This window comes from Pseudorca crassidens, chromosome 15 (assembly GCF_039906515.1).
Source record: "Pseudorca crassidens isolate mPseCra1 chromosome 15, mPseCra1.hap1, whole genome shotgun sequence".
Classification (NCBI taxonomy): Eukaryota; Metazoa; Chordata; class Mammalia; order Artiodactyla; family Delphinidae; genus Pseudorca; species Pseudorca crassidens.
The window spans coordinates 75,982,637-76,006,108 of NC_090310.1; the positions used below are offsets into that span (position 1 = coordinate 75,982,637).

General features: G+C 49.9%; 1 protein-coding gene across 5 annotated transcripts in view; it reads right to left on the bottom strand.

Moving 5' to 3' along the window:
- SULF2 (sulfatase 2) overlaps positions 1-23,472 on the bottom strand; it is a 140,664-nt gene that overhangs the window by 32,735 nt on the left and 84,457 nt on the right. For all 5 annotated transcript variants that reach the window (XM_067708375.1, XM_067708374.1, XM_067708371.1 and 2 more), the window contains exons 4-5: positions 16,306-16,457; positions 4,048-4,217 (exon numbers count right to left, since the gene is read on the bottom strand). In XM_067708375.1, the coding sequence (XP_067564476.1) occupies positions 4,048-4,217; positions 16,306-16,457 (322 nt within the window). The remainder of the gene's footprint in view (positions 1-4,047; positions 4,218-16,305; positions 16,458-23,472) is intronic.

Consider the following 23,472-nt stretch of genomic DNA (forward strand, 5'->3'; position numbering starts at 1 on the left):
AAAATTAGGTTCATAATAGGCAAAACTGTAAGGATGGTGCCTGAATGTGTCCATTTGGGACACGCCACGTTCTCTGACTTAGCTGTCACAGCTATTCTTCCCGCGTGGTTTAATTTCCCATTTACAAAAGAGGAAACGGGGTCAGAGGAGTTCCGAGACCTGCCCATGGTCTCACTGAGTGGACGGTGGAGCCACTGGCCTCTGTGACTTGTGCTGTGGGGTCAGCTGTGATGCCTAATGATAAACGAACAAGTACATGGTAATCTTTGACCAGCCCCGAATGGGCACTGACCACGCGCTGGCCACACCCAGAAGGGTTTGCCTACATCATCTCATTTAATACTCAGAACAGTCCTAGGAGCTGGTGCTTTCCTTCTCCTTGTGTGAGACATGCGGACACGGAGGCTCAGTGAGGGGACAGACTTGCCAAAGGCAGAGCTGGGGTTTGAGCTCCCGGAATGGGAAACCCCACAAGGCTGGGTGTCCCTCGCACTGGGTCTGGTGATCCTTGAGGGTCAGGCTCCCCTCAGGTCTTACCCACGCCCTCCCCAGGCAAAGCTGCAAAGAGAGGAAGTTTCCACTGCTTGAAGACAAAAAGCTTTTCGAGACGGCGCTTCAGCGGGCAAGGGCTGCGGGGCGTGGGGGAGGGTAGGAGGGCCCCAGACTCCCTTCCTTCGTCAGGACCTCAGCCCCTCCCTCCCCGGGGTAGCAGGAAGGACGCTGCGGCTTGTGGTGCAGCCTGACAGTTGTGGAGACTGTTGCTATGTAGAGCGGGGGTGAGTCATAAGATTCCTCCTGGACTTCGCTTGAGTTTCTGGCTGGTCTCCTGCTGCCCTTTGATTATGAGAAACGCCGCTCTCTCCTGTGGGCCGGCTTAGGGCCTGACCCTCGTGTAGAACATCCCAGGAGCAGGGCCACCCCCCCTCGCCGCCCTCTCCCACCGAGGAGCTGGAGGGGTGCTGCTGGGCCGGGGGCTGCACAAAGAGATGCCCTCGGGGCTGTTGGGGGTTTTGGGAAAATTGTTCCCGTGGCCCCAGGGGCCCAATTCAGGATGTAATTTGGAGCAATCATCCCTGAATCTCTTAGATTCTCTCGGGCTGGTGTCTGCCCTTGAGAACAGTGAGGGGTGAGTCTGTCAAGAGTCTGATTTCAGAGGCCGTTTCTCTGGAGACGTCTTTCGAGCAGGATCTGGAGGCCAGCAGGCTGCGGAGCCTGGGGTCCCGCTTGGGGCCGAGGCCGGCTTTCTGGTCCCCTGCTTGAGGCCAGGCTCCCCCTGCTACCCCGGGATGGTGTCACATTTTCACATGAACCCAGATGCCTGCAGAACAGAGTGGAAACCCTCACCTCCACAAGAATCCGACGAATGTCTGCTCGTTCACAACCGGCCTGAAGCATAACATCCCCTCTTGGGCTGGGGGCCCTTCCGGCCCCTCCCACCGTGTGTCTGGAGGCCGAGGGGCCGGAGCCCTGGCTCCCAGCCCCACCCCGAGGATGTGAGCTCGGGCCTGGCTCCCAGGCGTGATAAACGGAGCGTCCGTGAACCCGTTCAGATGCCACGCGTCAGAGGAAGCTCTGGGGGCTGTGGGTGCGTGTGCCTATGTGTCTTTTGTCTGTGTGTGTCTCTGTGTATGTTTGTGTGTCTGTGTCTGTTTCTGTGCGTGCGTGTCTGTATGCTTGTGTATCTTCATGTTTGTGTGTATCTGTGTTTGCATCTGTGTTTATCTTTATGTGCGTTTGTGTGTATATGTGCTTGTATCTTTGTATCTGCGTGTGTTTCTGTGTATGTCTGCATAACTGTGTGTATGTGTATCTGTGTGTCCGTATATGAGCTTGTATGTATATGCCTGTGTTTGTATGTGCATTTGTGTCTATATATGTCTATGTATTTATTTGTATCTTTGTGTCTGAGTTCTGTGTGTCTGTGTGCATTTGTGTATCTATCTGTATGTATCTATTTGTATCTTTGCGTATTTGTGTCTGTATCTGTGTGTGTATGTGTTTGTGTGTGTCTGCGTGCGTCTGTTTGCATCTCTATGCGTGTACGGAGCTGGATGGGGCCCCGGGCTGGTGCAGTGGGACCACATTGCAACGAGCAGCATTTTTCAGAACCCACAAGCCCAGCCCGAGAACATGGCACAAGGCTTGATGGGGTGAGTCTCTGACAGGAGTCTCGTGATAGAAAGATCTGGAACTCTGTCCCCTCCTCAGCTCTCCTGACTGTCATAATTAAACATCCCAGCTGCAGAACTTTCTGGTTTTGGGTTTTGTTTTGAAAATGATTATACCCCAGAGATAAGAGAGCCTTTCACACATAGCCCTAATAAGGCACAGGGGGTGCTCTGGGTAAGTAATGGCAGCAGGCGTTGCTCATGTTCAATTTTTATAATTTTCATTTCAAAGGGAAAATAAATGAGCAGGCAATGTCAAACCATCTCATCATGAAACTCCAGGGCTGCTGGGGGGCAGGGTGCCAGCACCCCTTTTAGAGGAGACACTGAAGAAGCAAAGTGTACCTTCCCCCACTCCGCGGCTCCTCCCTTAGGGGGACTGAGTTGGCCACACGCCCCCTCCCTCAAAGGTGGGCTGTGGGTGAGGGTGGGAGGCTGGCATCTCAGGCAGGAGGAGAGGGCTGGGGTGGGGGCAGCCACGGCAGATGTGCAGAGAGGCAGTGCTGCCGTCTGCGGAGTGAGAGGGGTGCTGCAGTCCCTGGAATGCAGTTCTCCACCATCTGTCAAATCCTGCTCCCCAAAGACCAGGGGATCAGCAGGTTAACACACTGCCTCATCCTCTCGGAGCCACTCTGGGCTCTGTCAGAAAGTAATCACGGCGAGGGGGTTGAGGAGGGCAGTGCATTCTGATTGCAATGAAAATTAAACACCCGGAATATTCAGGCGGACTCCAAATCACCCAGTCCTTGTCGCCCCAATGTCACAGCAAGGGCTGCTGAGTATTGCTGCTAAGCAGGAGGTGGTCTGAGGCAGAGAAAAGCAGAAGAACTTTCCAGAAGGATTTACTAGCCAGCTGGAGGGAGGAGGACTGGAGGGGTGAGCAGAGAGATGGGAGGCAGGAATGGGCGCCGGATTTGAATTCGAGCTCTGCCATTTACCAGCTGGGTGACCTTAGGGGAGTTACCTCACCTCTCTGTGCCTCGGTTTTCCCGTTGGTAAAATGGGAATACCAAGTGTGACAAGCAGCCTCCAAGAGAGCCCTCAATAGCCCCCACTTCCTGGTAATCACACACTTGTACCCCCTCCCATACTGCAGGAGCACTGGTCTGGGCAACCAATAGACTGTGGGAGAGATGGTGTGTCACTTTGAGATTAGGTTATAAAAGACAGCATCAGCCCGATGGTGAGATCTGCTGGTTGAGGGGCAGCCGTGTGAGTGAGCCCCAGGCAAGCCTCAGATGGTGGCAGCCCCAGCTGACACCTTTTTCGCAACCTCGGGAGACCCTGAGCTAGAACCTTCCAGATAGGCCACTCCCAGATTCCTGACTCATAGACACTGCGCGGTGATATGCGTTGGTGTTTTAAGTTGCTCAGTTTCGGGGTAACTTGTTATGCAGCAATAGATAACTGATACACCAAGGGTCACTGGGAATATTCAGGGATTCCCTGCAACGTACAGGGCTTAGCACAGAGCCTGCCATGGAGTCAACAGCTTATAAAGGCTGTGAATATATTAGTAGTCTGATGAAGCTATGGACCCTTTCTCAAAAGTGTTTTAAAATGTGCAAAATAAAATACACAGATTGCAAAGGAAAACTATTATACGGGTATACACCTGAAATGCTGTTCTACCCACAGACCTCTCGGTGGGAGGATGTGGGTCCCAAGTCAAAAACTCTTGTTGCCTGCTTTGCATTGTTATTACTGGATCTGTATCCCAGTTTCCTCAGAGATCAGCTGTGTGTCCCTGGCTTCTTTAAACCGGGAGGATTAGAGACAAGAGGCAGCCTTGTCTCTGTCATTACATCACTGTGACCGAGCCGGACCCTCCCACCTTCGTGCCACCCAGCAGCTCTGGAGGCAGCGCCCCGAAGCTTACATGTGCTGAGACGCGTTGGGGAAGAGGCTTGAGTACTGGGGGGCCGAGTCCTCGGGGCCGTGAGGGGCTGCGTGGCTGATGACCATGAGAACGGGCCTGTGCGGGTACATCTTCTTGGATGTACGGAAGAAGCTCACGCTGTCGTTGGTGATCAGGTCTGTCAGGTAGTCCTGGGGGGTGGGGAGAGACAGGAGAAGGTGTGAGGAGCTGGGCATCCGTGCTGAGTGCCTGCCATGTGCCAGGCGCCGTGCCGGGCATCGGGGACACAGCAGTGACCAAAATAGACAATCCCTCGCAGAGCCGACGGTCTAGGGGCAAAGAGACAATAAATAAGCAAGTAAAACAGGGAATGTCAAATGATGTTATGCACAACAGAAAAAAAAGCAGAGAAGGGGTTAGGGAGGACGGGAGAGGAATTACAATTTGTCACTCATTCATGATAGATCTTAAAATAATAATAGCTAACACTATTGAGTTCTTATGGTGCTCCAGGAATTGTTCTGTGTTTACATGTATTAGCTTGTTTAATTCTTATATAGCTCTAGAATGTAGGTGTGATGATAAACCCTGTTTTCCAGAACAGGAAATGAAGACCCGGAGAAGTTAAGTGAATTGCCTAATGTCACACAGCTGATAAATGTTGCAGCCAGGCCTCCTGAGTGCTGGTCCCTAAGCCTGACGTCTTTTCAAGGCTCCAGGGATACCATCATGCAGGGTGGATACATCCCTGCAGTCCTGGAGGGTCTGTACTGGGGGCGGGAGCAGACAAACGTATAAACGAAGAGCCAAGATAGTGACGACGTGTGACAGAAGAAGGAAATTAGACAAAATGTGACAAAGAGTAACTGGGAGCTGGAGTGGGAGGAATACTTTAGCTGGGGCAATCAGGGAGGGCCTCTCTGAGGAGGTGACATTTGAGCTGAGACCTGAGTGATGAGGAACTGGGCATGGGAAGATCTATTGTTGTATCATTGGAGTTCACTTTCAGCTGCTTGCTGGAATCCTCAGGGGAGCTTTACTGATGGCTGGGCTCTCTTCCAGAGATTCTGGTTTAATTGGTCTGTGGTTCAGTCTGGGTACTGGACTTTTTAAAAGCTCACCAGGAGATTCCAATGTGCAGCCAGGAGTGAGAATCACTGATCTAGAGGAAGTGTTCCAGGCAGAGGGAACAGAAAATGCAAGGCCTCTGAGGCAGGAATGAACTTGCCTTGTGTTTGAGGAATAGAAAGAGGGTGAACAATCATCAGGTACAATGCCGCGACAATCAAAGGAGCAGCACAAACACGGGCATGTAGTAGTGTCTCCAGAAAAGTGAGACCCACTTAGATACTGGGCAGGAGGAGAGAAGAGTGGGAGGAAAAGTGATGGACAGGAAACAAGGGCTTTAAAAGCTCAGCTAAGAAGCTGAGATTTGCCTAAACTCTTCCTGAATTTGGTAAATCTTTAGCTGCTGATTTCTTTTGAAGGTAATGAGTTCTTAAAAATTTACCTTCTGCTTCTCCAGAAGCAGCTCTGTCCAAAATGATAACTTTCAAAAAGAGATATTATTTTAGAGAAAAGAGAAAGGTGAAGAAGTGGCTACAGCTTCCACCCTGAAGTGAACTGTACCAAATACATACATACTCCAGGTGTACCTGTGCCTCTAGAGGTACATGCCTCCAGGGACATCTGTGCTCTATGCCTGTGTGCACAAGGACAGTCACTGCATCACAGTGACCAGTAATGGGAAGATGATTAATGAACTTGCACTGCTTTCATACTGTGCAGCGCTGTGCAGACATTAAAAAGGCAGTAGGTCTGTAGTTACTGAGGTAGAAAGTTGTCCAAGATACACTGTTAAGGGAAAGAGCAAGCTACAGAGTCAAACTCTGGAAGATTCTATTTTTTTTTTTTTTTTTGTGGGAGAGAGTAGGAGGCAGGGTAGAGAGGAGAAACCAAACCCCTACCTTCATATGCTTTTGAGCACCAAGGGAAAATCCAGGACAGATACCAAAGTGCTAACTGGGGACCAGGATAAGGGGAGAGAGGGGAGAAAGTCACTTGCTACTTTATATACTTTTCCTTGAATACTTTTTATGAATAATTTTGGGGAGTAAAAAAAGGCTTTATAAGGGGGTCCTGTAGAACCTATTACCTAAAAATAATATTCTATGTGACATAAATCAAAGAGCTGCTGCTATAGCTGTGGAACATGATCTAAAGGTGTTAGAAATATCTTGTAACTAGCAGTGGATCTAAAAATGGAGCAAAACCCTCTTAGGTGAAAAGGAGGGGTTGGGACCCTGGGTGGGGAGGGGCGGGAAGAGAGCTGCTGTTCTTCATAATAAACCCATTTTCACTATTCGCTTTTAGAACCATATATGTGCTTGACTGGCTGTGATTAAACATGTTTTTTTTTAAAGCCACCAATACTATCCGTCACCAGGACAATGCAATGATGGAGCAGTGAAAAAGAATAAACTAGAGGTACACGCATCAACATGGATCTATCTCACAGACCTGATATGTAGAGAGCTATGTACGATATGATACTCTTGATATAAAGTCTAAAAACACAAAACAATATTTTATATTGTTTGAGATGTCTGCATATGGAATAAAAGAATTAAATGCATGTGTGGGAATAAGCGGCCACCACAGGACCTCCCTGGGAGGGGGCAGCGGGACAGGAATAGAGCTGGAAGGGTGATGGAGGGGCTCCAACAGTCTCTGTGACATTGTACATTAGGAAGCGTGTGGGGTGGTTACTGTGTCTGCCCCTCAAGGATGGTGTGAGAGGGCTTCAAGGGCCGAGAGATTAAAGCTCGTGACACGGTGCCCGGCACGCAGCCAGCTCTCGGCAGGAGTCAGTGAACATTACGCCGTCTCGGGGGCGGGGCAGGTTTTCTGCACGTCCATGAGTCTCCTATCTTTCCTGGTCCTCCTCAGAGCCACTCCTACGCTAAGCCTTTGCTGGTCCCCTCTGTCTGCATTAGGGCGTCTACAATGACATCTGACACTGGTGCCTGCAGCCCCATCCACCCACGTGGACTGGAGGGGACCACACCATCCTGACTCTGGGGGTGGGCATGAGCCTGGGTTGGGCCAGTGAGAAGCAGCCCTTGGTCCCAGTACGTGAGCTGAGTCCTGGCTCAGAGGGAGGGCCGAGGGGGCCGGGGCCGGGGCCTGGGCCAGGGCAGTGGTGGCACTGTCCAGTGACAGCTGGGAGCGGACCCCACCAGATAGGTCATGTCCACTGACTGGATGTGTGGGGTGCATGGAAGGGGGCAGTCAGGCCCCACCCCCGTCCCTGCTTTCTGGTTTAGGTGAAGGGTGCAGAGACGGGGGTCCAGGAGAATGTTGGGGCGAGGGTGGAAATGCAGAGTTCAGCCTTGAACAGGTTGAGTCTGGGGTGCCTGGGATCAGTCAGAAATTCAGAGTTATTCACAGAAAGGGGGAGACAGGTGGGAGGATGATGAAGGTCAAAAGGTGAACTTTCTAGAAGCTGGAGACTGGCCGATAGACCATGAGGAAGTCACCCCCTGCCTCCCTTTGGCTCTGGGCCAGGCGCACTCCACCTCCCAGGTGAGGCGGGCACACCTGGGTATTCGGGAGCTAGAGCTCCCCTCCCCACCTCCGTACTCCTGGCCACACCTGTGCAGGGCGGCGGTGATGCCAGGGTCCCGGGGACTTTGCTTCTGCTCAGAGTTTCGCAACCACAGCTGGCAGCCAGGGACAAGGACAGCCTGCCGGACACCCAGGAGGGCGTATCCCCACCTCCCCCACCATCCCGACCTTCTTCGACAATTTGCTCAGGTAGCCAAGAGGAACCGCAGTGCACCCGAGGAGACTGCTAGCCTGCGGCTCTGGGCTGTCCTCCTCAGGCAGTCATTTACCAGTAGGATTTCTTGGGAAGGAAGAGGGGGGCGCTCCTGGGGACTGGGGACCCCAGTGACAGGTGGGCTTGCGAGTCTCCCTGCCTCTTTCCCAGGCTTGGCCTTTGCCACTGTTTCTGTTGCGGAAGCTATGATTTCTGAGCTCACTTAGATGTTGGGTGCCTATTCCCGGGGTGCTGGGCTCCCTGTTAAGGGTGGGTGTGTGGCCGCGGGTCCCTGTCCCCAGGGTACAGTCCCGTGCAGGGCGCGGAAAAGCTGTGCCGTTAAGAGAGGGGAGAAGGAAGCAGGGGGGTTGGGGAGGGGTGGAGGCGGGGGGGGGGCAGAGACTGTAAGGACAAGAGGGGGGCGTGGCTGACAGGAAGCCCCTCTTTCTGTCTGGGTCCGGGTGTGGGGAGAAACGTGTCTTCCGTAGGTGCTGGTGGGAGTCGCTCACACTTTGCCCCGTTGAAGCTCGAGTTTCTGCCTCTTGTTTGAACTTGGGTGAGATAAGCCAGTTCACCCCATATGTCACAGGACATCTCCCCAGATCAGAGTCCCCTGGCTCCCAGGACTCAATTTTCTGCTTGGGAAGCCCCACCCGAGCGCCACTGGGTGGCTTTAGGGCTGTGCCGGGAAACCTGTGGCTTTACTCTCAGACAGCTGGTGGAAGGCTGGGTGGGGGTGGGGGGGAGCAAGGAGGGGAGGTTGTCTCGGCCTCAGGTGGCAGCTCCCAAGCCCACCTCTTCGTATTTTCTTCACTTGGCAAGTCAACCTTGCGTGACAGAGGGTCTCCTTTCCTGAGCCCTTGGCTTCCCTGGGCAGCAGGTTTGTCCAACTTTCATTCCCAATCATGATGCTGATCCCTCACCTTCGGAAGCGTCTACAGCAGTTTGTGTTTAAAAGAGATTCACATCTCTAAGGAGCAATCATTTTACAAAGGGTGAGGGCCCTGGAGTCAGAAACACTGGGTTCAAGTTCCAGCTTTATCACCCGCTAGCTGTGAGCAAACAATGCCTTTCTGCACCTCAGTTTCTGCATCTCGAAAATGGGCCCAATAACAGTCCCTTGTTCAGATGGCGACAAGAGCACTTGACATGGACTTGCTAAGTGAATAAAGCACTTAACATGGAGGCTGGTACTGAGGGAACCCACGATGGACACTGGCTCTTACTGTTATCAGGTATTTGCTCGACTGACCTTCATAGCAACATTGCGAAGTGGACACCATGCCCATTTTACAGATAGGGAGACTGAGGCCACAAAACTAATAAGCAATTTATTCAGAGCTAGAGCTCAGGCCTTTGTGTTTCTTCTCTGGTTTCTCTCTTTTTTTCCCCCACAAACAAAAAGATTAATGGGAGGCTTAGATGGTGGTTTACAGCAGGTCTCAACAAACCTTTTCTGTAAAAGGCCAGATGATAAATATTTGAGGCTTTGCAGGCCAGAAGTCTTAGTTACAATCACTCATTACTGCCATTAAAGCTCAAAAGCAGCAACTGCATAAATGAATGGGCGCGTCTGGCTGCAGTAAAACTTTATCCACGCACACTAAAATTTGAATTTCATGTAATTTTCACGTCATGAAAATCGCTGTTCTTTTGATTTTTTTCAGCTGCGTAGAAATGTAAAAACCATTCTAAGCTCAAGTGTTGTAGCAAAACAGTTGGCAGGCTGGCCCATGGGCTGTAGTTTAGAGAATGGATTTTGAAGCCAGATGGCCTGGGTTCGAATCCTGAACGAACCCCTTACTAGCTGTGTGGCCTGGTTACTTAGCCTCTCTGGGCCTCAGTTTCCTCCTCTGGTGATTGGAAATAGTAACAGCAGACACCTCATAGGCTCTGGTGAGAAATGCATGGGTTAATTCGTGTACAACGATTCCAGCGGTATCTGGTGCGTGATACCCTCTAAAAGAGTGTTAGCCATCAGTCCTCAGGAATCACAACGCCTGCATTTTCCTTGTGAAAATTAAAACAGTACAAACGAAGCTGAAGTTCCCTTTGATTTCCTCTCATCCCCACTCCCAATCTTGGCCTCTTTTGTCCTCTACTGAGAAATAAGTGTCTCTCCAGATGTGTTATTACATACGCTAGAGTATATCGCTTTATGCATCTTTTTACATTAATCCTATCACACCGTGTACATTCATTCATTCATCCAACACACAGCAGTGAACGAGATTAACGCACACTCCCGTCTTCATGAGCCTTGTATTCGAATGAGAGCACGATGAACGCATGAATCCACGATATATATATAGGTCTGGCGCATCAGTGGTGATGGGGGGGTCGAGGGGGGGTTACCCTGAATACAGGGTGGTCTAGGAGGGTAACATCTGACCAGGGACCTGAAGGAGTCCTGAAACTTGCTTTTCCCACTCAGCCTTATGTCCTAAGCTTTTCTGATGGCTTTAGGCACAGATCCCCCTTGTCTTTTTCCAGACTTCTCCACGGTCATTCAGTCGCTTCCCGCATTACTGGGCTTTCTTGGTTGAGTTCTTTCCATGACAAAGTGGCAGCCCACAGCTTGGCTATACCCGCTCTGCACACAAGGAAGGCTTCTCCAGAACAGACAGAGAGAGAAGTGCACATGCTGGGCTGAGGGGGGGTGCACTCAGGTTCCTGGGGACCGCCGTTTCTGCAGAGCGCCCCCCCCGCCGACTCACCTGGACCCTCCTCCATCTCCCGACCTGGTCACGCCTATCTCCCTTCCGCTGCCTTCTCCCGCCCTCTTCGACCATTAGTGCTGGCTCTGCATTATTCTTTTCTCATCATCACTGCCTCTCTTTCCACTCTGCCACGAGGAACCCTTTGGTGGCATCTGCCCACCTTTGGGATTAGCGATGTGGGACAGAGTCCTCAGAGGGCCTTTTGAGGGGCTCTTGGGAAGGGCTGCCACTTCCTCCCTACTTGGGCTTCCCGCCGAGGCCCCCCAGGTCAGTGTCAGCATGATGCTCTGACCTGACGGAGGCACTGGGCCTCCCAGAGCGTGGGGCTCCCGCCCCGCAGCTCTGCCTCAGCTGGAAACTCCAAGCTCACTCCTGTTCCCTCCCGGTGCTCTGGCTTCCGCTGCCCACCGCTACCCTTGGGAGTTGAACTCTGGACCTGAGCCAGCTCTGACCCCACAGGGCCTCCCACCCCTCCGTTTCCAGGCCTCTGGTAACTGGGGCTCCAGGAATTCTCCCACCTTTGGCACAGGGGCTCCTCTCATTCACAGGCCGAGATGTATGGATGGTAGGAAATGGGGTGACAAAGCAGCCACTGCATGTCCCATCCTCAGCGCCAAGGGGATGGAGTATCCCTGGATGACTTCATTATTGGGCTGTGCTGAGGCCAGGCGTGGACACGGTGAGGAATTTTAAAAAGGAGGGAGTGGATTTTTCTGGGTATTTGGAGAATCTGCCTGCACTGAGGCTGGGAGGAGAGAAAAGGTATGTTCTGCACTGAGAGACTGTGCTTTGTACTGCCAAGGAGCCCAGCAGAGTTGCTAAATCCTCCCAACCGGGACTCTGGAACCAATTCATTCGGGAGCTCCTGAAGGCAGGCCTACTATGTGCAGGGGGAGACAGAGGGTCAGGGAGAGGGCACTGCCCGGGTGATGTCACGTGTGGTGCCTGCCACCTGGGGCCTGGACTGATCAGACTCACACTCAGGAAGGGGGCACGTGGGCGGTGATTACCTGTCAAAGGTGGGAGGGCTCCCCAGATGTGCTGGTGTTCCCAGAAGGGGAGTGGGATTGGGTGTGTTTTGGCTGTTGAGCATGTAGTCAGCCTCCTTCCAGTGGAAACTCTCCATTTTTATCTGGGGCTCTATTCTCAGCTGATGTTCCAGGGTTGAGCTCAGTGGTAGGGCTCCCGCTACACCCTCCTCTGGGTCAGGAGTGCAGCGTGTGATTTACAGCCCATCAGAACACTGCGTTCCCCTGGCCACACTGGTTGGTTCAGGGACAGACATGTGACTGATCCAGAGCCCATGAAACTAGCTAGGAATCCTGGGAAGGAGACACCCATGCTTGCAGCTGGGCAGGAAGCTGAGAGGATGCAAGGATGGCCATATTGGTACCAGGAGAAGAGAGACAGACATACAGTCTGTGGATGAGGTCGAAGAGAAGAAAACAGAATATAAAGGAGTGAGAAACCACTGCCTAATCCAGCCATGTGTGATGCCATTACTGCTGGATCAGTTATTAAAAAGGCTAATATGTTTCCTCTTCAATTAAGCCATTTTGATTTGAGTTTTTGTTCATTTCTGCTCACAAACAACTGAAAGAGGCCAGTCTGATTCAAAAAAAGGATAACTCGGGCTTCCCTGGTGGCGCAGTGGTTGAGAGTCCGCCTGCCGATGCAGGGGACACGGGTTCGTGCCCCGGTCCGGGAAGATCCCACATGCCGCGGAACGGCTGGGCCCGTGAGCCATGGCCGCTGAGCCTGCGCGTCCGGAGCCTGTGCTCCGCAACGGGAGAGGCCGCAACAGTGAGAGGCCCGCATACCAAAAAAAAAAAAAAAAAAAAAAGGATAACTCCTATAGTTTAGAGTAATCCAGAAACGCTTCATGGAAGAGAAGACAGACAAAACTTGGATAAACTCAGGACAGGGAAGCACTAGTGAAGGTTTTGAGATGGTTGTAACAACTGACAAGGCTGGTCTGGTTGAAATGGCTCATACTGGGGATGACAAAATAGGAGATTGGGCTGATGTGCTTGTGTGCGGGCGTGCGCGTGTGTGTGCGTGTGCGTGTGCGCTTCTACAGTATGTGTGGTGTTCTGACTCTAATACAGGTGCCATCACTTCACAGTTCATAACACACCTCCACCTCTAGACCACAAACTCCATGAGGATGGTACCTGGGTCTGTTTTTGTTCACCCTTGGATACCCAGCACCTGGCACATAGTAGGCTCTTAATAAATAATTGTTGAGGGAATAAATGACTAATGTAATCAACTCCCACTAGTGCACTCACTTGATATGGTTGTTGTGAAGATTAGATATATTGTATATAAAACACCCAGCATAGTGCCTGGACCATAGTAGGTGCTCAGTAAATAGGAACGCGCATTATTAAGATGCTAGGATGTGCCCATTTTCCAGATTTGGGAATTGAGGCTCTTAGGAATGGGTAACATATCCAACAGCACACAATATGTTCAGAGTCGGGCTTTGAACCCCCAGTCCACTGCACAGCCCCTGGAGGGCAACGGGCAGCAGAATACAATGGGCTGCAAATCCATGGGTCAGGTCTGGGCCTCAGGTGACCTTGATTCATGCAGTATTTTAGAAATGTCTGAATTAGCTGTCAATCCTTAAAAATTCGACTTCACAGGAAAAAAAAATATACAAATTTGTGGCTTCTGTTGAAAAATCAGAAAACCTGGCTGTCTCGGGCCCACAATGCTACGTGGGACAGACAGTCCTGATCCGAGAGTTTGCTGCACCGTCTTAGACAGCTGAGTCCTCCACAGGCCCCCCCGCTCCACGCTGTCTCACCTGCTCCCAGCCTGCTCTCCTGTTTGCGTGACGGCCTGTCCCCTGGTGACTTCTGCCTAGGAGCCTTGTGTGGCGTTTTAGAGACAACGAGAGGAAGGCCCCAAGGAATCGTCATCAGAGAACCCTGGTTACGACAGTAAGTCAGGCCCAGGGCTAGTGGCAGTGGGAATGGGGAAGAGAAAGAGGTGGATTTGACAGACCGGAGAAATAATGTATCTGCTGCGTGGGATGCCGGAGCCGATTCTGAAGATTTAGTTGAGGCAGGAATATCTGTGAGTCTCCAGATATATATTTTTTAATGGTAAGTTTGGATGAACCGTCAGTGTTAGCCTCTCCCTCCTTACCACCATCATCATCATTATCTAAGCCGGGGGTCAGGAGACTACCACCCACTGGCCAGGTCAGGCCCCCTGCCTGTTTTTGTAAATAAAGTTTTACTGAAACACAGCCATGCTTATCGGTTTACATATCATCTATGGCTGTTTTTGCACCGCAAGGCAAGACCCGAGCAGTTGCAATAGAGACTATGGCTTGTGAAGTCTAAAATATTTAGTATTTGGCCCTTTACAGAGCAAGTTTGGTGTCTGACCTGGACTAATATGTTCTGAATATTTACTATATATGCAATGGTCTCCTCTCATGCTCTACATGTATTAACTTATGTGATCCTCAAAAACATCTGTGGAAAAACCACAATGAAATACCACTATGCCCCCAGCCAAATGGCTATAATAAAAAAGACAATACCTGTGTTCAGGAATGTGAAGCAACTGGAACGCTTAAACATTTCTGGCTGGGAAGTGTAAACTGGTTCAACCATGTCACATATCCTATATCCCAGCAATTCTACTCCCAGGTGGATAAGCCAAAGAAATGGGTTCATATGTCTACCAAAAGCCACGTGTAAGGATGCTCACGGCAGCTTAGTTCACAACAGACCCAACCAGAGGCAACCAAAATATCCATCGGTCGTTGAATAGATGAATATCTGTCATCTGTTTATACGACAGGATACTACATAGCAATGAAAAGGACACGTGGCTGACATACACAGCCATGTGGATGAATCGCACAGACGTGATGTTGAGTGAAAAAAGCCAGATACAGAGAGCACATATGATATGATTCCATTTATGTGAAGTTCTCGAACAGGCAAAACCAATCCACGGTGATAAAAGTCAAAATAGAGGTGGTGGCGGTTTTGGCTGGAAAGGCGCATGAGGGAGCCTGCTGGGGGCTGGAAATGCTCCGCAGCTTGACCTGGGCGGCACCTACACAGACGCACAGACGTGTGAGAATTCCCTGAGAATTCACTTAGGGTCTATGCTCCTCACCTTATCTCAGTTCAACAAATCAGAACTAGAAAAAGTATGTCCTAGGGAACAAACGGATTAAGGTATAATCACACAATGGAAGGCTATACAACAAGAACGAAGGACCTACACTCACACGTAACAACATGGGAATGTCAAGAGTGTTAAGCAACAAAAGCTGGATACAGAATCAGTCTACAATGCTGCAAGTCTGAGTAATGGGTGTCCTTTTGGGAGCGGTGGTTGCTGGGAGTTACATGAGGGGAACTTCATGACCTACGTGAGCGCTGGTTACATGTGTCTGCTCAGTTTTTGAAAATTCATTGAACTGTACACTCTATATGCACACTTTCTGTAAGAAAGTTCTGCTTTGGCAAAATGTTATAAAATAGTACCCTCACATCACCGGGCACACACCACACACACACACACACACACACACACACACCACACACACACACACACACACACACCACACACACACACACACAATGGAACATTATTCCGTCCCAAGAAAGAAGGAAATCTTGCCATTTGCATCAACATGGACATACTTTGAGGACATTATGCTAAGTGACGTAAGTCGGAGAAAGACAAATACTGTGTGATATCACTTGTATATGGAATTCAAAAGAGCTGAACTCATAAAAACAGAAAGTAGAATGGGTGTAACCAGGGGCGGGGGGTGGGAGAAGTGGGGAGGTGTTGTTTAAAGGGACAAACTTACAACTAGTAAATAAGTGAGTCCTGGAGATCTAATACACAGCACAGTGATTCTAGGCAACAGTACTGTATTATAGACATCAGACTTGCTAAGAGAGACTAGGTCTCAATTATTCTCACCACAGAACGGAAAAGGTTATGCAACGTGATAAAGGTTTAGCTAACATGACAATGGCAATCACACTGCGCTATACACATGTATCGAATAAGCATGTTGTATGTGTTAAACTTACACAATGTTGTATGTCAAATATATCTCAATTGAAAAAACCCAACACTCTTACATTGCCATTTGCAGCAACAGAGATAAACCTAGCATTACACTTAGCAAAGTAAGTCAGAGAGAGACAGATATGTGATATCACTTATATGTGGAATCTAAAAATAAAACAAATGAATCTAATACAAAACAGAAACAGACTCACAGACACAGAAAAACAAACTTATGGTTACCCAAGGGGAAAGGGATGGGGGGATGGGGGGAGAGATAAATGAGGAGCACGGGATTAACAAACACTACACATGAAACAAATAAGCAACAAGGCTTTACTGCATAGCACAGGGAATTATATTCAATATCTTGAAATAACCTATAATGGAAAGTAATCTGGAAAAATATAACTGAATCACTCTGCTGTACCCCTGAAACTAACACAATATTGTAAGTCAACTTTACTTCAATTTCAAAAAATGAAAAATAAAACAATACTCCTAGAAACAGAGACTATCATTTGAGAAATGAGAAAACTGAAGCAGAGGATGTAAGTAAGCTGCTCAAGGTCACACATGTAATAAGTGTCGCCGTCCGAGCCCAGGTAGTCGGGCTCCCGTGTCGTGATCGCCAGGGCCGAGCCCCACCGCCTCTCCCAGCCAGGAAGGGGGACTCACCTTGGAGTAGTCAAAGCCGTGCTTCTCCTTCACTCCATTCCGACACAGTGTGTAGTTATAAAAGCGGGAGTTTTTAAGGAGGCCGACCCACTCCTTCCAGCCAGGTGGTACGTAGGAGCCGTTGTATTCATTAAGGTACTTCCCAAAGAAAGCTGGAGGGGAGAAGGACCAGGAGGCCACGTGAGCACACAGAGAGCAAAAGCCATCTCTGTCCGCCAGCCGACAACCATTTCTAAACCATGGCAGGCCCAGAGCCTGGCGACAGCACTGCCCTCTGAGCCACGGAGCCCTTTGGCAGGCAAGTGCAGCCTACGACCCCCTTCTCAAATGTTCTCACGCGCAGAAAATAAAATATAGAAGATTACAGAGAAAATCAATTATTTTGAAATACAGTTATCAAAATATTAGGAGAATTTGCCATATAGTAACGTGTCCTTAAAAAAAACGAAGATTAAACGCAAGACCTTGCAAGGAATGATCATTTCAAAGTAGTGATGAGTGAGAATATTTGATTTCGCGACACCTACAGCAACTGCAACGGAATACTGAAACACCAGCGATTTCTACGATGACAACGGTATAGATTCTGCCGATGCACCGTGGTTAGGGGCTTACATTCAGGACTGAAGCAAATGTCAAGTGTCAGTCGTAGGTCAGGGAAAACCAGAGCATCATTTTTTCCCACTCAAGTTTATGGACCCCCTTGGATTCTATCTACTACACGGCGTCTAGAAGGGCTAACATTTAAAAAATGGACCGAGACCGATTGTAGGTGGGGGCATGGGGCATCTGGAGCTCTCACACGCTGCAGGTGGACGTGCAGACCGATCCAGGCGCGGTGGAAAACTGCTCAGCAGCGTCTGCTAAACTTGACCATAGTCACGCCTTCTGACCCAGCGATTTGCATCCTGGGTATTTACTCAGAAGAAATGCATTCCTAGGTTCGCCAAAAGTCACAGGCAGGACAGGCTCATGGCGGCACTACTGACAATAGCAAATAACTAGAAACAAAACAGATGTCCATCCACACAAGAATGGAGAAATACACCGCATGTCTGTATACCCGAACATGACATAGAAATAAGAAGGACTAGTGCCACGTTCACTAACACGAACACATCACAACAACCAAACAGTGTCAAGAGAAATAAAGCAGATATAAAAGTATGATCCCATTTACATGAAGTTCAAAGACAGGCAAAAGAATTCTATGGTTTTGAGAAGAAAAGCCGTGGCTACTGCTGGACGTGGGGCGAGGGGGATGGAGGGGGCGCGGGACTTCTCGGGTGATGATGGTTTTGTTCTGGTTCTTGCTGGAACACGGGTGGTTCAGTTGGTGAAACTCCACGGAGCTGGGCATTTAGAGCGGCTAAAGTGCACGTCTCTGCAGGCGCGCTTCACACCACCAGCAAAGCTTACTTAAAGAAAGAATCACCCTGGACTTCCCTGGTGGCTCAGTGGTTGAGAATCTGCCTGCCAATGCAGGGGACACGTGTTCGAGCCCTGGTCCGGGAAGATCCCACATACTGCGGAACAACAAAACCCGTGCACCACAACTACTGAGCCTGAGCTCTAGAGCCCGCGAGCCACAACCACGGAGCCTGCGTGCCACAACTACTGAAGCCCGCGTGCCTAGAGCCCGCGCTCTGCAACAAGAGAAGCCACTGCAATGAGAAGCCCACGCACCACAACGAAGAGTAGCCCCCGCTCGCCGCAACGAGAAAGCCCGCGCGCAGCAACGAAGACCCAACAACGAAGACCCAATGCAGCCAAAAATAAAAAAATAAATAAATAAATTAAAAAAAAAAAAAAAAAAAGAATCACCCTAATTCATCGGGACGGGGATACACCCCCGAACTTTCTGTGGGTGGTGAGGTAACACAAGATCTTTGCGATACTTTTTTGTTCTTTTTTTTTCTCCTCAGTGAGCAAGCGTGATTTTTAATAATTATAACCTATAAAGCCATTTTTTAGCAATGGAAAAATCTGTGAGAGTTTTTCTAGAGACAGAGGCGCTAGGCCAGCCCTCTCTTCCAGATGAGGGCACTGGGGCTCCGAGACACTCAGAGAACCACTGCTGAGAGAGCGGCGCTATGGAAGGACTGGAAGAGATGCTGCAAGCAGAGGGCTCAGCACCCCTCCTGGCAAAAAGCGAGGGTCTAGTAGGTGTCAATTCAGAGCCCAAGATGAGAAGAGACAGACGGGGAGGCGAACATGCATAGAGGAAGGAGGAGTGGGCCAGGGTTGCTATGATGCCAGCAGAGGTGAGATGGGCCCTTCCACTTAGAACCTTCTAGAAAGCATGAAGGGCTGCTTGAGACCTGTTGGTCCAGAGAAGAGAGGCTTGGGCCAGGAGAGGCTGCCATGGAGCCGGAGCCCTCTATGGGGTTTTCCTGGACACCTGGCAGATGGCCGGCACTGCCCAGGGGTAGGAAGACCCCTCAGCCCCTAAGCAGCTGGATTCCAGAATCCCCCAGGCTCTAGGCAAAGGCAAGCGTTTCCATGAAATCCTCCCCTGGCACAAAGGACCAGGAAGTGAGTGCTCATGACGGAGGAGCTGATGAACTGCTTCCTAGAAGGATGTGGGCACGAGGAGGAGGTGAAAATAGGAAGGGAAGACCCCCAGCAGCCTCGGGGGAAGGCCCAGGGCGCAGCCTCCCTTCACGTGGTAGGACAGTGCAAAAATAAACGGAAAGGAGCCCTGGGCAGCAGGGGAGCTGGGAAACCGGCTGCCCTGGCTGAGTCCTGGGTAACATCCAATATGCACAGAGTGAAACGTAACCAGGTGAGGGGTGCCCAATTCAACAGCACCTGCATGTCCTGGCTGGGGCATCAAGGATGGAGATGCCGGCTGGAGGCAAGAGGCAGCATAAAAGCACCAGGTAAGCTCAAGGCGTGAGCCTCCTTCTCTAGAACGTGGCACAGACACTTGCTCCGTCCGCCCCCGGAAAGCAGTGGCTCTCAGCCAGGGGTAGTTTTGCCCCTTAGACACTTGGCAGTGTCTGCAGACATTTTAGGTTTGTCACAACTTGGGGAAGAGGATGCATCTAGCAGGCAGAGGCCCGGGAGAATGCTAAGCATTCGACAGAGCTCAGGACAGCCTCCATTACAGAGAATCATCCGGCACAAAATGTCAACACCCTGGAGCTGAGAAAAACCCTGATTTAAGTAACTCCACCTGGCCCTCAGCACCTCCTTCCCATCAGTAAAAGAACCACACTGTGAGAGCTGAGACGGCCCCTGGAGACCAAGCACAGTCCAGGAAACAAGATCTACCAAAGCTCAATAACCTTACTCCCCACTCCCGATGCTTCTTTCCATAGGTAGGGAGCTCTACTCTGATAACACGCCTAGCCTCTTCCTTTCTCTCCTATTCTGCCTTGGGGAAGACTGACACAGCAGGGGCAGCAAACCTTTCCTTAAAGGCCCAGAGAGTAAATATTTTAGGCTTCAAAGGCCAGACAGCCTCTACTGCAACTATTCAACTCTGCTGTTGCGGGAAACAGTCACAGACAAATGGGTGTGGCTGTGTTTCAATAAAACTTTATTTATAAAGGCAGATGGAGGGCCGGATCTGGCTTGTGGGTTGCAGTTTGCTGACCCTTAGCATATGTGTCTGGTGAGTTTGGTGGGACAAATTGGACACACGTAACCCAATCCTTCCGTTGCCTTCCTGTGGGGAGTGATCTACCCCCAGGCACTGCTAGTTCAAGCGGGCTTGGCTCAGTGAGAAGTCTGTCTGACTCTGGAGTTTAGCATCAGGAAGCCCAAATGCCCTCAGAAGGAAGCCAGATCCTCCAACTTGGACTTCATCAGATTCCTCAAAGTACTATTTTGGCTTCCATCTGCTGACTCCTTAATTTGATTTCTCATTTGGTTCAAAACTTCAACAAGGAAGAAGGTGATCTTAATAAGCATCCCCTCAAAGCTCCCCAACACTTTCTCATGATAAATAATATTGGTGGTGGTGTAAACGTTTTCTTTTCAAACAACTGAATTAAAAAGAGTAAAACAATCGAGAGAAAAATATTAAGTAAATAATAGAATCAGTGTCCCAGGCATGTAAAGATCAATATATCCATTTAACAACTATTTATTAAACACCTAAGGTATGCCAGGAGCTGTCTAGTCACTGGAAACACAGCAGTAAAGAAGACCCTCAGGATCCCTGACTTCACGGGACTCACTTTCTAGGGAGGAGGACTGTGACAAATAAAGATGGTGGTGATCGTGACAACACGATGAAGAAAATAAAGGATGATGATGCAACAAAGTGGCCAGAGATGGACCACGGGAGGTACCACTGGGCTGGGTAGTCAGGGTTGAGGAATGATGAGAATGCGTCAGAGGGAATATGGGAATATAAGGAAAACTTCTCCAGGCCGAAAGAACAGCAAGTGCAAAGGTCCTGAGGCAGGAACAAGCTTGGGGGCACACATCCCCTGAAATATTACATGCCAGATTTTTCATTTCGTGTGCATTTTCCTGGAAACACAGCTTCTGACACATTTTGAAGGGAAGACAGGACCACAGGTCATTTCAGAAGCACGGAACTTCACTCTCTTGGTTTGCAGAAGAGTGAACGAAAGCCCAGAGAAGGAGGCTCACTTAATCCCCCACTGGGGGAACAAGGTTCCCTCCCAGGTCTCTCCAGTCCCCAGCTCATGATCCTACTGGTTTGTTCCTGAAGATACAGGCTAAGGTCTTTCTGATGAATGTGCAACTTGAGATGCTAAAGGCCTAAATTCTTGGCCCTGCTGGTGGGATAGATATTTCTTGGGGGTGGGAGGTGGGGTGACTTTTTGGAAGCCCACCCCTGCCTATTATTTTCCAATGCCATGGGTGTCAACACATCCGGAGCTGCTTCCTCTGTTAGAATCTTCTCTTTCACATCTCCCTCCTCTTTCTAACCCCCAATCCTTCAAAACTCCAGAGTTTATTATTCAGCCTCCACAAGGCCCTAGAAAACAGGGCTTCAGTCAAAGGCTTTCAGGGCCAAATTAGATTTTGCTCTCACTTGATTAGATTTCACCAAGGCAGTTTTTAAAATGGTTACTCCGGTACCAGTTGAGGTGTGAGAAGCAAATAAGCATGGGCCCCTGGGGCACTGGGACTGGGAGATACAGGCAGGAGAATGAGCTGGAATTAAAATCAAGATTAAAAATACAGCCCATGTCATGGTTGGAGACTGGAGTCGCTGAGCCTTCGCCGCTGGGATGGTATAAAGGAAGAGCAAACTGGGGGCTGCTGCGGGGGTGTAACAACTTGGCAGGCAGATTAAGAGGAATTAAATGCCAGGCCAGGAAACACCACTGACAATGTGCTGGCTGATGGCTGCCCCTAGGATGCAGGGCTGGCATCAACGGAAGGGACAGAGCACTTACTGGGTCCTGTGTACCAGGCACTGGGTAGAAATTTACACCTGGCAACAGAGACTTTTGTTTTGCCTGCCTCGTCCTGACTACGATTCTTTGGGTACCACTGCTTCCTTCTGTAAGTATGCATGGCTGCTCTTAACTCCTGACTCCAGGGCTGCATGCATAATCTCAGCCTGACGAATCAGAGCTCTACATTCCTCTGGCTCCTACCATTGGTTCAGGGATAGGCATGTGACCCAAGCTGGGCCAATGAGAGTCAGCCCTGGGATTTTAGGGAGCTACTGGGAAGAAGTTTTTCTTTCATGGGGCTTGAAGCTGGTGGGATATAAGCTTGAAACTGCTGGCAGCCATCTTGCCACCAAGAAGGGGAGAGTCTGTTTGAAGGTGAAGCAACATGGAAGAAAGCAGCAGAGGTGAGTGATGGAGACATGGAGAGAGAGAGAGAGGTGGAAAGAGAGAGAAATATGCTGGTGTGAGTTCCTGTGTCCACTCTTACCTGAAGCCACCTTTAATGCTAGCATTTTCAGTTACAGTGTTTCCCAATTTTAGGGGACATTGGACAATGGGGACATTTTTAGTTGTCACAACCAGCATCAAGTGGGTGGAAGCAAGGGATGCTGGTAAGCATCCTATAATGCACAGGATGGCTCCCGAGGAAAAAGAATTATCTGGTCCAAGATGTCAGCAGTGCCAAGGGTGAAAAACCCTGAGTTAGGTAAACCAATAAATCCCACCACTCCACTTATGTTGTTGTTTTGTTTGCTTAATTCACTTTGGGTTGAGGTCTTTCACCTGCAATTAAAAGACCCAAGGAGAAGACAGTGAGGTGCTCAGTGTAGAGCAGGGTTTTGGCAAAGCAGATCTGGCCCGCCACCTGTTTTTGTAAATAGTTTCACTGGAACACAGCCACACCCACCTGTTTACGTGCCTTCATGCCTGCTTGCACACTGCAATGGCAGAGCTGGGTAGCTGCAACAGAGACCATGTGGCTGCAAGTCCCAAATATTTACAATCTGGCCCTTTGCAGGAAAAGTTTTCTCACCCTGGGTGCAGAGCAAAATTCCCTGCATGGGGTGAAGGGTCCCTCTGGGATCTGAAACACGGCTGTGGTGACCTGGAGTGGTGATGCCAGTGCAGCAGAAGTAGACTCTGAACTGGGCCAGGGTGGTGTGGGCTCCAGAGTGCAAAGGAGTGACACAAGGGGGATGGTCACGACAACAGAACAGGAGCCGCCAGTTACGGGCTGTCCTCGCCCCTGCACGGTCCCGATATGCACAAATGTCAGTTTCCACACTTTGGTTAAATGATACCAGTCTCCCACGGCATGGTTCAAATTTAGCTACGGCAGCATACTAACTGTAATTGCATGGAGTACAAATTTCACTACTAGCTCCTCTGTCCACAAATCACTGTGTCAATAACAGATGCCCATCACGGTCAGCCACATCTCTTGCGAGGTCCATCAGTGACTGGTTACCGTCCACCTGTTACTCAGTTCACGTGCAGACAGCAACGCAAGTAGCTGTGTTGCCTCCCTGTCTCCCAGGGATACACCTACAAGACATTTTACAAAAGTGAATTCTCAAAAGGAGACAGCTGGCCACCAGAGGCGAAAGTGCAGCAAAGAAATGAAAAGTTTGAACGCTGAAATTGAAACCTGAGTTGAATGTCAACGGAGTCATAGAGGAGGTGGAGCTGACCGTGGGAATGTTGACACTCACTGTTTGGGAAACTCTAGACAAGTGGCTGAACGAACTTAGCCAAAGGTGAACTTAATCATCGATGTAAG